General features: G+C 43.8%; 1 protein-coding gene across 5 annotated transcripts in view; it reads left to right on the top strand.

Annotated features, from left to right (window-relative positions):
* The window catches only part of TMEM181 (transmembrane protein 181), a 150,142-nt gene that overhangs the window by 28,516 nt on the left and 106,562 nt on the right, over window positions 1-15,064 (top strand). For all 5 annotated transcript variants that reach the window (XM_029596646.1, XM_029596645.1, XM_029596647.1 and 2 more), the window contains exon 2: window positions 11,296-11,399. In XM_029596646.1, the coding sequence (XP_029452506.1) occupies window positions 11,296-11,399 (104 nt within the window). The remainder of the gene's footprint in view (window positions 1-11,295; window positions 11,400-15,064) is intronic.

Genomic DNA, 15,064 nt, shown 5'->3' with positions numbered 1-15,064 from the left:
ACTTCAAAGATTCCCTACAAGGGAACATAGTCATGATTCACATGGACAACCAGGTTACAATGTCCTATATAAACAAAAACGGAGGGTTGAGTTCAGAGAACCTCTGCAAACCAGCAATTCCAATACTGGAGTGGGATAATCAAGGATCTATTTCACTGCAAACAATTTCTCTTCCCAAAATTTACAATTCCAGAGAGGTCAAACACAAGGGAAATTTCATCCCCACTACTGGGCACTGAATCCAAAGTAGCTCATAAGGCAGAGTCTCCCTACAGTCTATCTCTTTCCGACACAAAACGGGACACTGCAGATTTTCTTCGGTTTACCCAAGCCACGCCGACTCGCTCCAGACGCTTGTATCATTGATTGGTCACAAGCCCCACTCTCTGCATTCCCTTCGATACCACTCCTATCTCACACAATCCGGAGATCCAAAGCGAGCTGGTAGGAATCTGTTCCTCAACCCGCCAGCATGGCCAAGAAAACCATGCTACAGTTACCTACTACGTTTTCAATCTGCAACAAAATTTCCCTGGTTGCCACCTCGCAGTGTCTACCCAGGGCAAGGGAATCACTGCAGCATCTTCTTCACACCTCCCTATACCTCAGGGAATAGGGATTAAACGAGCTTGCTGGATACCGTTTTTAACATTTCTCCTACCCTTCAGGATGTCTTCTCCTCAGGAAGACTATCCACCGGCCTCAATTACCAGAGAAGTAGTTTTGCTACGCTTCTTGGTGTTAATCACTGGGTATCGACCCATTCACCTGCCACCTACCCAATTCGCTCATACCTCCATCGACGTAATAGCAATGACCTTGCTACTTCCTTGCTACGTTCTTCCTTAGGAACTATAGCACCTTCTTACATTCATCTAGATGGAGGACACAATTCCAGATTCATGAAGGAGGTATTCCGCATATGTCCACCTCTGCATAAGCCACCGGTACCTTGAGCCATTACTTCAGTTCTTGAACAGCTCACAGTTTCTCCCTTTGGACTCTTGTCACCTTCGCTACCGCATGGAAGGTGTTTTTTCCTGATTGCTTTAACTTCTGCAAGAAGAATAAGTAACTTCTAAGCATTAGTTAACTAGCCTCCTTATCTTCATTTTCACCACGACAGGGTGACCTTGTGCATTCACCCTTAATTTCCACCAACGGCAAATTTCAGTTTCCACATTAACCAGGACATCACCTTACCACATGCTTCTTAACCCTCATGCAAATGACTATGCGAGACGGTTACACACCTTACCTGGTAAACGTCCACTGGAATACCACAAGCAGCGCACTTCTTCACTCAATCGACCATCACTACTACTTCTTTCGTTCACTCCAAACGCACAAGCACATCCAATAACGAAAAACACTTTATCCACATGGATATTCACTTCTATCCAGTTTGTTATAAGACAAGGTCGCAAGCACTATCTGCGACCCAAGGACATATCAAGTGCGTGCAATGACAGCCTCGATTGCCTATCTCCATCACGTACCTCTAGTGCATATGTCAAGCGGAGACTATGTCATCGCTACACACTCCACATCCTGCCATTCTTTAGACAAACGGCGGATGATGCCCTATTGAGGCGGACTATTCTACAGAAGAGCACTGATTCCACGCAAATACAGCCTTCATTGGAACTGTCCGCCTTTTTATCATATTGAGCACAAAAAAAAAAAAGGGAAGTACATACCACTTCACAGGTATTGATTGTTCAATACATCGGCTGGGAACTCCCATACAGCATGACTAATTCAGCTGCTTATCTACGTGAAAAGAGCAAGTTTGCTTTCTGTAGATAGCAGATGAATTAGCCCTGCTGACCCACCCGCCTCCCTGAACAGTTCTAGCATACCTGCCTTGCTTTCATACAGCCCGATACTGTAAAACCGCGGGAGAGCGGATGAACGCCCGCTCTCCCGGCGCACGCACTGGCCCTTGGCCGGTGCGAGCGATCCAGTATGCAAATTAGGCGACGCGGTGCAAACGAGGGAAAGGAGGCGCTAGGGACACTAGCGCGTCCCTAACGCCTCCTTTTTGACAGGAGCGGCGGCTGTCAGCGGGTTTGACAGCCGACGCTCAATTTTGCCGGCGTCTGTTCTCGAGCCCGCTGACAGCCACGGGCTCAGAAACCGGACGCCGGCAAAATTGAACGTCCGGTTTTCGGCCCGACAGCCGCGGGCCGAATTCAAATTTATTTTATTTTTTATTTTTTTTACTTTTTTTTACTTTTGGGGACCTCCGACGTAATATCGCTATGATATTAAGTCGGAGGGTGCACAGAAAAGCAGTTTTTACTGCTTTTCTGTGCACTTTCCTGGCGCCGGAAGAAATTAGCGCCGACCCAAAGGTCGGCGCTAATTTCTTAGAGTAAAATGTGCGGCTTGGCTGCACATTTTACTTACTGGATCCCGCACGCATACCTAATAGGGCCATCAACATGCATTTGCATGTTGAGGGCGCTATTAGGTGCCGCGGGTGGGCCGCGTGTTTTCCTCCCCTTACTGAATAAGGGGTAAGGGAAAACACGCGTCCAGAGCAGGCTGACAGTGCGCTCCGACGGAGCACACTTTACTGTATCGACCTGACACTGATTGAGGAGCCTGAGGTAATCCTGACAGGATACAGGAGGGGAGGGAGCACCTAACTAAAAGACTTTGCTCCGCCACCTAGTGGCACGGAAGACGTACCCATTCAGCATGGCTAATTCATCTGCTATCTACGGAAAACACCATTTACGATAAGCAAACTTGCTTTTCCCGTCATCTCTGAGGCAGAAAATACAGCTGCCACAGCATCCCCAGCCCTGGCCTGCCTGAGGAGCAGAAGCTGGGCTCAGGGAGTTGAATCCAGGTTTTTCACATGAGCACTGAGGTGTAAGGCCGACTCTATTTAATTTGTTAAAAAAATAAGCTAATTGTACTACAAATTACAATATATAATTAGATGTGTAACTATAGACTACTTGTCATCAAATACAATTGTAAAATCCATTCATAAATACAGTGAAACATCCTGTCTGCTTGCAAGTTTAACACTTCTATATACCAAAAGTTAACCATATGCCTCATGGAATGAAAGGGCTTTAATGTTGCTTGCGGAAGAGAACCATATCATCAAACTCCTGCAAAGCATCCGGCAGGGCATTCCAGAGGGTTGGACCTACTGAAAAAAGTGCTTATCTAATCTTTGCGAGATGAGCCACTTTTAAGGAAAATTTTCCAGATTATCTTACCTCTCAGGCAGGGACATAATAGTCCAAGATAATCCTTAAGTAATATGGACCAGCTTGTTTTAAAAATCATAATTAACATCTGAAATTTAACCCACTGTTTTTTGGTTAACCAATGCAGTGCTTAGTACTGGGGTAATATGCTCCCATCATTGCTTTCGGGGACTAGACAAGCCTCCGAATTCTGCCACACCCACAAAGCTTTTGAAATGCTAACAGGCAGACCTGTATGTATACAAGAGTTGCATTAGTCCACAGGTGACAGTATATAAGCTTGTACAATTGTTTTAAAATCCCTGGGGTCAAGAATAAATAAAATATATTTTAAATATTTAAGTGATCATAATTTCTAATACCCAGATTGTAAAACTTGCTGGAATCGAGGCTTAAAACATAGAAACATGATGGCAGAAAAAGACCGTATGGCCCATCCAGTTGGCCCATCCATCCAATCAATTTATTTATTTATTTGTTTTATATACCGGTGTTCAATTTACATATCACATCTGTTTACAAATAATTTGAAAGGTGCAGGAAGAAGTACTTTCCTTTTGACAGGTACAGTAAATGATTAGAGAATTGTAATAAGATGTTATAGCAGCAACATGGGTAAAACAGTGCCAATAATGGAAACCATCGGCATCATTGGAGGAATAGATAGCATATATAATAATAGAGTAACAAAAAGAATAGATAGCATAAATAGTAATAAAATAGCAATAATTAGCATTATAGTAACAGAGTAACAATTATCATTAGGTATATTTTGTATCAGACAGTAATAATTGTATCAAAGACTAATAATTTAGTATTATAATTCTTATCACTTAGAGGTTCCCTGTATTTATTCAATGCTTTCTTGAATTCAGATACAGTTTTTGTCTCCACTGCCTCCACTGGGAGACTGTCCCATGCATACACCACCCTCGCTATAAAGAAATATTTCCTACGATTACTCCTGAGTCTATTCCCTTTTTCCTGTAGATAAGCAGCATGAATTAGCCCTGCTGTCTGGGACGTCCTCCGGGTGATTAGGTGGCAGAGCTCTCTCAGAACGCTGGGACTTTTAGTGTAGTGTGCCTGCTTGGCTGCTCCCCTTGTTCCCTTAGTCTCCTCAGGCCGTTTTTTTCTGCGAGCCTAGCAGCATGCGGAGCTCTCATTCTCCTCAGAGAGAGTTTTTGACCGAAGGAAAAAAAAGTTTTTTTCATCACACCTTGATAACTCAGGCTTCCCTTCATCAAACCTGATATTTTTTTCGTAGAAATTACCAAAATGCCGCGGCCACCAGGATTCAAATTCTGCCGGTGTGGTAAGATCATGTCTGTTACCGACAGATATGACCGGTGTTACCTCTGCCTAGGTCCATATGCGGCAATCTGTGTATTACTTGAAAGTACAGCTTCTGCATACATCTGTTGTAGAGTCAGCCATGCAGAAAGCTAGAAAATCTCGCCTGCATTCCAACACCCCTCCCGGGAAAGACTCAAAATACCTAGACGATTTTAGCAAAAAGGCCTATCAGTCTGGAATGCTTAACACAAAAATACAACATCAATTCGTTATCACCCAATATCTTTTTGAGTGTTTGCAGTCCTTGAAACTTCTGCTTCAAGAGGCATCCCCGGAACATCGCCTGCCAGAACAATTCTATGACATAGAAGAAAGCCTCAGACATCTTATAAGAACTGTGTACGATGGATTCGAAACATCTTCAAGATCCACGGCCAATGCAATCACGGCCCAGCATCTTGCATGACTGCGAGCCAGTGCCATCCGTGGAGATGTGCACGAGAAACTTGCAGACCTTCCGTGCCTTCCTGATAACCTCTTTGGAGACAGATTCAGGGAGACAGTGGCCCATCTAAAGGAACAAAAAATGGCAGTCATGTCCCTGACTTCCCCCCTCGGACCTGGCATCCTCAGTATTTCCAATCGTACCGCAAACCTTATTATCAGAGGCTTCCTTTCAGGTCGTATCCTGCACCCCGGCCTCCATAATACGCTATTTCTCGAACTCAGTCTTCCCAGACTCAGGCTGCTAGACAGCGCCAGCGTACTCTGAGGCAACTTCAGCTATCGCAGGATCCCAATCCCCCTAAACCTTCCCAGGGTTTTTAGGGTGCATATCCCCCCCCCCCCCTACTGCTGCTCCTGGTTGGGGGCAGACTCACCCATTTTCTGCAAGCATGGAAAACAATCACATCCGACCTCTAGGTCCTACGCATAGTGCAGGAGGGCTACTCCCTAGCATTTCATTCCATCCTTCCCACTCCTCACCTAGTGCGCCAAACACACCGATCAGCGCACCTGGAGATCAACAGCTTACTCCAACAACACTACATTCGCGAGCTGCCTGCATCAGAGTCTCACAAGGGTTTCTATTCTCAATACTTCCTCATACCCGAGAAATCGGGAGGGTTACGTTCCATCCAATCTCTTGTCACCTGCTCATTTCAAGGTTCATGAAAGGAGTTTTACGCCTCCGACCTCCGATCCGGAAATCTACCGTACCATGGGATTTAAATGTTGTGCTGGAGCAACTAATATTGCCACCCTTCAAACCACTGGATATTTATCATCCCAGATTCCTCTCCTGGAAGGTGCTGTTTCTAGTTGCACTCACCTCCACGAGACGTGTCGGTGAACTGCAAGCCCTGGTACACCACTCACCATATCTGGAATTCTACCACGACAAGGTGACATTACGTACACATCCCGCTTTCCTTCCTAAAGTGGTCTTAGCTTCCCACCTCAACCAAACTACTACTCTTCCATCTTTCTACCCTAAGCCACATAGCAATGAGGCAGAGTGTATACTGCACTTGCTTACTATAAACACAGAACATACACTGATCGCAGAGCCTCCCAGCTTTTCGTGTCATTTAACCCGGATGTTCCAGGACTGCCAGTTTCCGAATGTTCCAGGACTGCAGTCATCTTGGATCTCAAACTGCATACAATTCTGCTACCAGAAGTGCTTGGAGTCTTTGTCTTCATCCCCAAAGGCGCACCAGGCCCGCGCTATGACTGCCTCCATAGCTCACCTCCATGACGTGCCCATTCTAAATCTTTGCTAGGCTGCCACCTGGTCCTTGCTACATACATTCACCTCTCACCACTGCTTGGCCAAGCACACCGCAGCTGACGCAGACATGGGACTGGTGATAGAGTGGAGGGGACACAGATACTGGCAGGTGGAGGAGTTGGGGCCTGAGAGGGCAAAGTGACCAGGGGAGTAGGGAGAGCGAGTGGAAGGGACACTCTTACAGTGAATTTCTAGGGAAATTCTGCTCAAAATATTTAAAATTATGAAACTTTAAGTAATAACTTGTTTCTGTATTAATTTAAAATGTAATTACTTAAAGACTGTCCTGTAAACTGTGTTATTTTGACCAATATAAAGTTTGCAGAATTTTGTGCGCAGAATTCCCCCAGGAGTAATTTTATAGTACAGATAGTGCAAAATGTGGAGGGTAAAATGAATAGATTGTTCCGTAGGGGGAGCATGAGTAATTGCCATTTCTCAACATAAAGTGTTGAACAGGCAAGGAAAAGTCTGCAGGTGATAGATTAATGGTTACAAAGGGCACAAGAACATTGAGAAGGGGGACATCAAGTTAAGAAATATTATGGAGGCACATATGGCAAAAGACAATGAAAGGCATCGTGTGGGGAAAGAGGAGGGGTTCTTACGGTGAGGGGGAGAAAAATGGAGGATGGTTTGGGAAAGAAGAGACCAAAAAGACAGTAAAGGAAGAATAGATAAGGAAACAGTAAAACCATGAGGAAGACGTTTCAAGGATGACAAATGGAGGGAAAAGGCAAAATAGACAACCAGGCTGAGGCGGCTTTACAGACGCGCGTCCAAAACCCCTCATGCAAGAAGGGGGTTAGTGCATCCCAAATGTGTGTCCAAACCAACGCAAAGCTGACGGCGCTCACCACTTGTAAATCCATGTTGAGGAGGCTATTAGCTATTTCCCCGATGTGAAAAAAAAAACAAACCCCAAAAATTGTGTGCCTAATGCCTGGCGATATTAAGTCGGAGGAACCAAAAAGAGAACTGAAAAAAGGTGTCGCCGGTGGACAGGATAGGAAAAGGGGGGGATCAATTAACCAGCCTCCATTTTCCTAACCCGTGGCTGTGGACGGGTTAGAAACACAGACCCTCATAAAATTGAGCGTCCGTCTTCCTAACCTGCTGACGGCCACCTCTCCTGAGCGCTGATGCCAAGGAGGCGCTAGGGGCGCAAATCTTTTCCTAGCGCCTCCTTTTTACCGCAGTAGCCCATTCAAATATTAAATCTTGTCGCCCAGGAGAGGTGAATCGTCACTCAAACCATGAGCACCCATTTAATGCGCGCTGATGTTGCATCGGCCTGAAAGAGGAGACAGGAGAAAAAAAGACTAGACACTGAAAGGTTAGGGAGAAAACTTATTTAATTGTTCTGTTTAAAATTTTCTATGCAGCTTTGACTCGGTTACGCTAAATATTTACTGTAAGATATTCCATCTGAGAGGCACTTGGAGAAACAGGGGGGGAGCAAAGAGAGCAGATAGGGAGGTAAAGCTTAGGCATATGTGTAAATCCCACCTAGATGGGGCACATAAAATGTGAGAGGGTCTGGCACCTAAGTGAGCCGAGTGCCAGTCTCTTGGGAAGGGCTCAGAAGGAATATGGGTCAAGCAGATAGTGTAGGGCAGGACTAGGCAACTCCGAGCCTCATGTGTCTGTCACAAGCCAGTTAGTTTTTTAAGATATCCACACTGAATATTCTTAAAATGCATTTACAGGCACCACCTCCGCTGCATTCAAATGCATATTATGCATATTCATTGCGGATATTTGAAAATCTAACTGGCTTGTGGCACTCCAGAGGCTGGGAGGGTGTGCAAATGTCCCTACCTGGATAGGGCTCGCACTCACTTTTGACTGCCATATCTTCCTTGCTCCAACTAGCACAATTACTAGGGGGAAAATGGGACTTGCTCTGAGGATATCTTCCAACCAAACAAAACCTTGTATTTATTTTACATAATTTATAGCCCGCACAATCCTATGTATTTCTGGCAGTCAGAGTATGCATTAGAATAGGAAAAATCACTGATTTAAATCAGGTACATAGGCTTGCACAGCTATGCTGATGTAGTTTCAGAAACACAGGAAAAGATTGTGATTTATTGCATAAGCTGCTTTTATGTGTGAACTCCTTTGAAAATAACCTCCATATTAAGTAGGCTTTCTGGGTGAGGAAAAGATTTCCATACATATTTTCAGTTTTCGAAACTATGCATGTAAATCCTCATGCAGAAAATTACACTTGCTCTGCAGCATCTATAAGTTTGTACATGTATGCAACAGGGGATTACATACCTACTGGTGAAATTTCAAAGCAGATTTATGTGCATAAATCTGCTTTTGAAATTCTGGCTAATGTCTGGCGGGTGATACAAAAAAAAAAAAAAATAACCCCAGACTTCAGCCTGTGCGGGCTGCTTGAAAATGACCCTCTTAATCCAGAATCTGCAATCATGTGCCTTAAATTCAGCCTCTTAGGTGTTGCCATTGTACAATGACTATGAATCCCTCCCTCTCCCAGGGGCTATAAACCCGGCTTTCATAGCATCTCCCGTCCTGGCTGGCCCAGGCAACGGAAAACCATGTGCAGCCCCTCCTTCAGGTATTTAAAGCAGTTAATGGGGTGTTGGAGGTTGTTTCTTTTTCAGTAAAAGTAAGATTTTCTGCTTTCCAGCCCATATCGTCTACAGTCCCTGTTCACTCGCTCAGTGGCTACAGCCTGACAAAGACATGCAGAGAGTGTAGGGTTCTTTCTTTTCCTAAATTGGTGTCGTCAGGCAGTTGGAGAGTCCTTGTCCTATGTTGTCAGTTCGAGACAGAGCTTCACCTTCCAGAGATTCTTTGCAGTGATGTGAACAAGGATGACTTTAACTGGTAAACCGATAGACTAGGTATGAACTAGATCGAAGACTTAGTATAAGTGCACAGAACTCAGACATCTTCACTTAATTTAGTGGTTTTTGTTACTGCAAAGCCATTTTAAGTAACTGACTGTTAGGATATAGGATTGCAACGATATGATCTTCATGGCTTGAGGGTGCATGATGCTACAAAGTGAGCTGATCTGTTTTTAGACCGGTTTTGTCACTGTGCAGAGCTGGAACCATCAGCCGCCCCCTCTTCATCCCTCCTATGCCAGGAATGCAGTTTGTCGTCATTTAGCTTGGCTGAGGCAGACGAGAAGGCCTTTGAGGAAGAGACTTCCTAGATTGCCTCAGAAAAGTCCATAAAAAAACCTGTCTTGAAAAAGATTGTTTTGCTCAAGGGTGGAGGAAGAGTGGAGGGGAGTCAGAGTTTGAGACTTCAGGCTTATTTCGATCCCTGCTTATCCCTAAAAGGAGAAATCATGAATCAACCCAGCATTGACTGTAAAATATGTAAAAAGTAAGCAGAGAGAGAGATGAGAGAGGTGAAGCAGCTGCCTTATCTCCAGTCCATAGGTATTGCAGTTCCAGCCTGCATCCCACATTCCCCATCCTCCTTGGTGGGCTCTTTCCTGCCAGGGACCCTGGCAAAATGTTGGAGGTGGGAATGGGCTGCTGGGATTGACGCCATGTTATGAGTCTATTCTCCCGAAAGGCCAGAGGAATGACGAGAGAGTCTGCGAGCATTCAGAATCCAGTTGGATAGAAAGAGGGGCTGTGGTGTGCAGCCTTTGTTAGTGCATATGTGTGCTTTGGAGAGGGCAGCTGACCTTTTTATGGAGGTCAGAGGACCATGAAATCTAGCTCTTTTCTTGAAGCCAGAAAAATGCAATGTTAAGTGTAGGTCATTCTCTTTATCCTCGTCTGCAGGGGCAGCTGTGCTCTGTGCCATTCCCCTTACTAGGAGTGCATCTCAAACCCACAACCTGAACGTAGTGACTGAGTGTTCCCAGATTCTCTCAAGTGCCTGAAGAGGCAGCCAGCCTTTTCGGTTGGAATCCTGTTCACTCATTTACGTATTATTTATTTATTTTATTTATTTATATTCTTTTTTTATACCGAAGTGTGAGCTGAGTGCCTTCACCCTGGTTTACAGTGTAACAACTTCATACAAAGAACAAGTTATAAGTTATAACGCAATTACAGATAATAGAAATATAACATCTCGGCAAAAAGCAGAGTATAACATGTTAGCAGGAGACAATTAATAACTTAATTTAGAAGATACTTATTAAAGAAAGAATTAGGGTTCAAGATGAAGACTAAGATTAATCATATCAGTCTGTGAATGATTGTCTAAACAACCATATTTTTAGTTCTTTTTTGAAGGTTTTGGAATCTCTGATAGAATTTAGGTAGCCTGGGATAGAGTTCCTTTCTATCGGTCCTGCTATCGAGAAGGCTCTATTTCTAGTAGCTGATAGTTTCGCAGATGACAGGGGGGGGGGAATGATTAGTTGTAATTTGTCATTTTTTATTTTTTATTTTATTTTTTATTATTTATTATTTTATTATTTTATTCATAGTTTTATTGCATGACGATGTCTCCTTATTAGGTTTGATTTATTGTTTTGCTCATTAGCTGCCTCCTTTTCCTTTGGACTTCCAGCTTAATCAGGTCCCTCCTAACTGGGGCTTTGGCACCACGAGCCTTCATTTGCAACAATCTGGGACTTTTCCACCCTTTTAATTACTTACCCTGCAGAAATAGTTCCTTAGGTGAGAGGCGTGGACCATGGTTCCCTCTGGAATCCGTCTTCAGCAATAGCAGGATCTCGCCCCCCCCCCCCCCCCCCCCCGGCTGTATGTGAAGACTTCCTCCACTGCATCTCCAATTCTGGCCTGCCCAAGGAACAGAAACCAGGCACAGGAATTGAACCTGGGTCTCTGGCATGGCACCCATGGGGATCATCAGGCCTTGTGGTTGTTTTTGGAGCTCAGGTTTTAAGGGGTGTATGAAATGGTTTTGGTGAATGTTTGTGGGTATTTCTCCCATGTGTTCCTGGCACCCTGTTACTCACCTACATTTTCTTTCTGCTCCCGCTCTTTGCAGATTGGCCCCTATGCGACTGTATACGCTGTCCAAGCGTCACTTCGTCCTGGTCTTTGCCGTGTTCTTCATTTGCTTTAGCTTGACGGTTTTTGTTGGCATTGCAGGTAAGTTAATATTTGTATAGTCTGTGTAATCTTGCTTTGATGCACTGCTGACCTGGCATAATTCCTGACAGGTCATAGACATGGGTGGCTTCAGTGTTGCACTTGGTTGTGCTATCCTTCCTCACAGCTTCTCTTGTGAAGAGTTTTCCAGGCTCAGTTGTACCACTGATGTCTGTCCTAAGTAAAAGGGAGTCTCCAGAAACCTCAGAGCAAAGCAATGAAAATCCATACCCTCCTCTGTGTAGGTTTGAATATTACAAATAAACTGAGGTCTATTCTTTTTTCATTTTCCATAACTTGGGGTAGCAAATAAACATTGTTTTAGGAGAGAGAACTTGGGGTGGTGGTATCTGATGGACTGAAGGTAGCAAAATAGTGCGACAGGATTTTGGCCAGATCAAGAGGGATGCTGGGGTAAATAGGGGGAGGTATAACTAGTAGAAAAAGGGATGCAGTAATGCTTCCATACAGATCACTGAGAGCTCAGGGGTGAGCCTGATGTTCAATGCTGAGAAAAATCGTAGAAAGTATTTTAAATAGTACAATTACAGAGCATATAGATAGACGTAGTATAATGAGACAGCCAACATGGATTTACCCAAGGGACGTCTTGCCTCACCAAGCTGCTACATTTTTATGGATAATGGTGAACTGGTGGATAATGTTGTATCTGGATAAGAGGAAGGTTTTAGACTAAGTCCATCGAGATTATTAGGTCTTGTGAAAGATGCAGTGTCCTGTTCTGAATTTGTTAAAAGAGGAAATAGAGAGTAGGACTAAATTGTCAGTTTTCTCAATAGGATGGAATGTCTTCTCTGAGGAAAGGCTAAAGAGGTTAGGATTCTTGAACTCTAAGAAGTGACGGCTGGGGGAGAAATATTAGAAGTCAATTAAATCATGAGTGGAATGGGTAAATGCAAATCGGTTGTTTGCTCTTTCAAAAAATAAAAAGACTGGGAGACACTTCATGAAGTTACTAAGCAGCATATTTAATGCAAATCAGAAAAACTATTTTTTTTCCATTCAGCGCACAATTGAGCTCTGGAATTCATTGCCAGTGGATGTGGTAAAGGCAGTGTAGCCTGGTTCAAAGAAGAGTTAGACAATTTCCTGAAAGAAAAGTCCACAAACAGTTATTAACTAGGTAGACTTGGGGAAAGACATTGCTCATCCCTGGGAGTAAGCAGCATGGGATCTATTTGGGATCCTGCCAGGAACTTGTGACCTGGACAGGCCACTGTTGGAAACAGGATAGTGGGCTTCGTAGACCTTTATATTAAGATAGCAGATGTCAGCTGGTGAAGACCATTTGGCCAACCCATTCTGCCCAGCTCCAGCTGCCTATACTACTGCTTGCTCTTACTGCCCTCCACATGGAGCAAGAACATTTTTATAAAGCTATTTATGAGAGCAAAAAGCATTTTACCTTTTAAATTGACCATCAAAAAATTGCCCTTCCCCAATGCAACCAAGTGTCTTTCCTCCTACCTTTCGCCTGGTTAAGAGAAAACGTTCCCAGTGGCATGTTTTGGTTGGAGAGGAAAATAATGTACGCAGTCTGAATTTGCAAATCTGCATGTGGTGCTTTCCCTGATAAAAGTACCCACACAGGAAAGGAGGTGCAGATACCCATCGGTGCTTTGTACCTGTGGCGAGCTTCTACTTTTGAAACTTGGTGCAAAGTCCCGAGGTTAAAAGTACCCCACGGACTTTGTCCCAGTGTGGGCAGTTTGAATATTGCTCTTTGGAGATCTGAGCGCTGTACAAGCTTCACTGCACGCAGAAAGTTGCTGCTTAGTCTTTTTGCCATAAAATGAAAAGGAGATACATCGGAAGCAAAGTAAGCACATGCAGATTTTTTTCACCTTGATGAAATTCTTACTTGTATTTGTTTGTTTTGTTTTTTTAAACTAGTCCCTGCTGTCCCTCTCTTTGGGTAACTAACACAGAAAAATAAACACTTAACCCAGTATCTCAACTCCTGACTAACAAAACAGATATTTATATTCTAACAAAATTCAGAGCCCAGTTGCTTCTTCAGAAAAGATACAGAGGCAATGTCTACTGCAAAATAAAGGAGGCATAGAAAGCCAACTGATATCTGTAAAGCAAGTTAGCAAGGCTGATTTTAAGAACGGTATTTATTTATTTTATTTATATAATGACATTCGATCTGAGAGATCACACCGGTTTACATTCAGGTACTGTAGGTATTTCCCTATCCCCAGAGGGCTCACAATCTAAGTTTTGTACCTGAGGCAATGGAGGGTAAAGTGACTTGCCCAAGGTCACAAGGAGCGACACCAGGACTTGAACCCTGGTCTCCTGCTTCATAGCCCACTGCTCTAACCACTAGGCTCTTCCTAGATTTATAAACACAAAGGATTTATTGGCCCATTGTCCATCTCCAGGAAAACTGCAATCATGAAAATAAACCAAAGATTATAAATAGAATAAGGGTATTGAAAACTTGCAGCTTTGCACAACACCATCCGCGTATTAAGAAGTAATGAATATAAAGTATCAAAGTGGATCAGAGCGATGAGAGAGGCTTATAACAAGTCATGGCACCCCTGGCTAATGGAGAGAACCAAACGCTCCCAACCACATTAACTGCACACAACTAGTCTTCTGAATGTCCCTGATCTCGAGAAACCACAATTAAGGGGAAACTTCTCCCTCCAAAAGATTCAGACAAACCCCTGTCCTAAAACGAAACAGGGCATTTAAAATAAAGCTGGCAATACATATCTATAAGAGCAAGCGGAAACCATAAACCCTACAGGGGACTGAAGACATCCTCCCATAAATCTGATCCATGGCACAAATTCCAAAAAGCTTTCTCTTAACAAGGCATGATAAGTCAATATGTGCAAGGTCAAAGAAGTAATATTTAGAAGGGAAAAAAGCTCAACCACGAACAAACCTGCATCACCAAAACAGACTTCCAAAAGTTCTAGAAAAAGGCACGCTGAATTCCAATATCCAAGAAATGAGCAAAAGTATTGTAAAATAGGGTACAAAATCAAAGGAAAATATTCATGTTTCAGAATAAATGCCAAGAGAGCCTGAGGTCATCCTGACCCCTCCTAAAGGCCACAGGGACATGAAAGAGAAAACAGAACAACCAGGAATAGGCAGGTATCCAAGTTCTGAAGGAATCTGCCACCTCCCGGCTCTGTGCTTTCCACCTGAATGCACCGTGTGCTTGGAACAGACTTCCTGAGCTGGTGCGACAAGTTATTTAAATCCAGTCTAAAAACCCACCTTCTTGAGGCTACTTTTAAATCTTAACCCTTGATTGTCCCCCTTACAGCCTTATTAGTTTTTAACCATTGTTTAAATAAATGAAAGTCCCAGAGTCTCTCTTCTCTGAGGACAAGAGGGATGGTAGCCCTCACATATGGTTGACGTCATCGGATGGAGCTTGGCATGGAACTTTGATCTCAAAGATTCTAGAACTTTCAAACATGCCCTACTGAGCACGTGTAGCTGTAGTCATCACCCTGCCCCCTAGGCAGAGTTCCTCAGTCTCTCCTTTTTTTTTTTTTTTTTTTCACCTGCGGAGCGCTGTGGTTGTGGGAGCCATGTGTATCACTGTATTCAGCTTTGCTCTCGCCTCACAGGTTTTTGTAAGTGATTTTTTTCTAGAGCTGTAGCTGTTT

Source organism: Rhinatrema bivittatum, chromosome 3 (genome assembly GCF_901001135.1).
Source record: "Rhinatrema bivittatum chromosome 3, aRhiBiv1.1, whole genome shotgun sequence".
Lineage (NCBI taxonomy): Eukaryota > Metazoa > Chordata > Amphibia > Gymnophiona > Rhinatrematidae > Rhinatrema > Rhinatrema bivittatum.
This window is presented reverse-complemented; position numbering and strand designations above follow the sequence as displayed.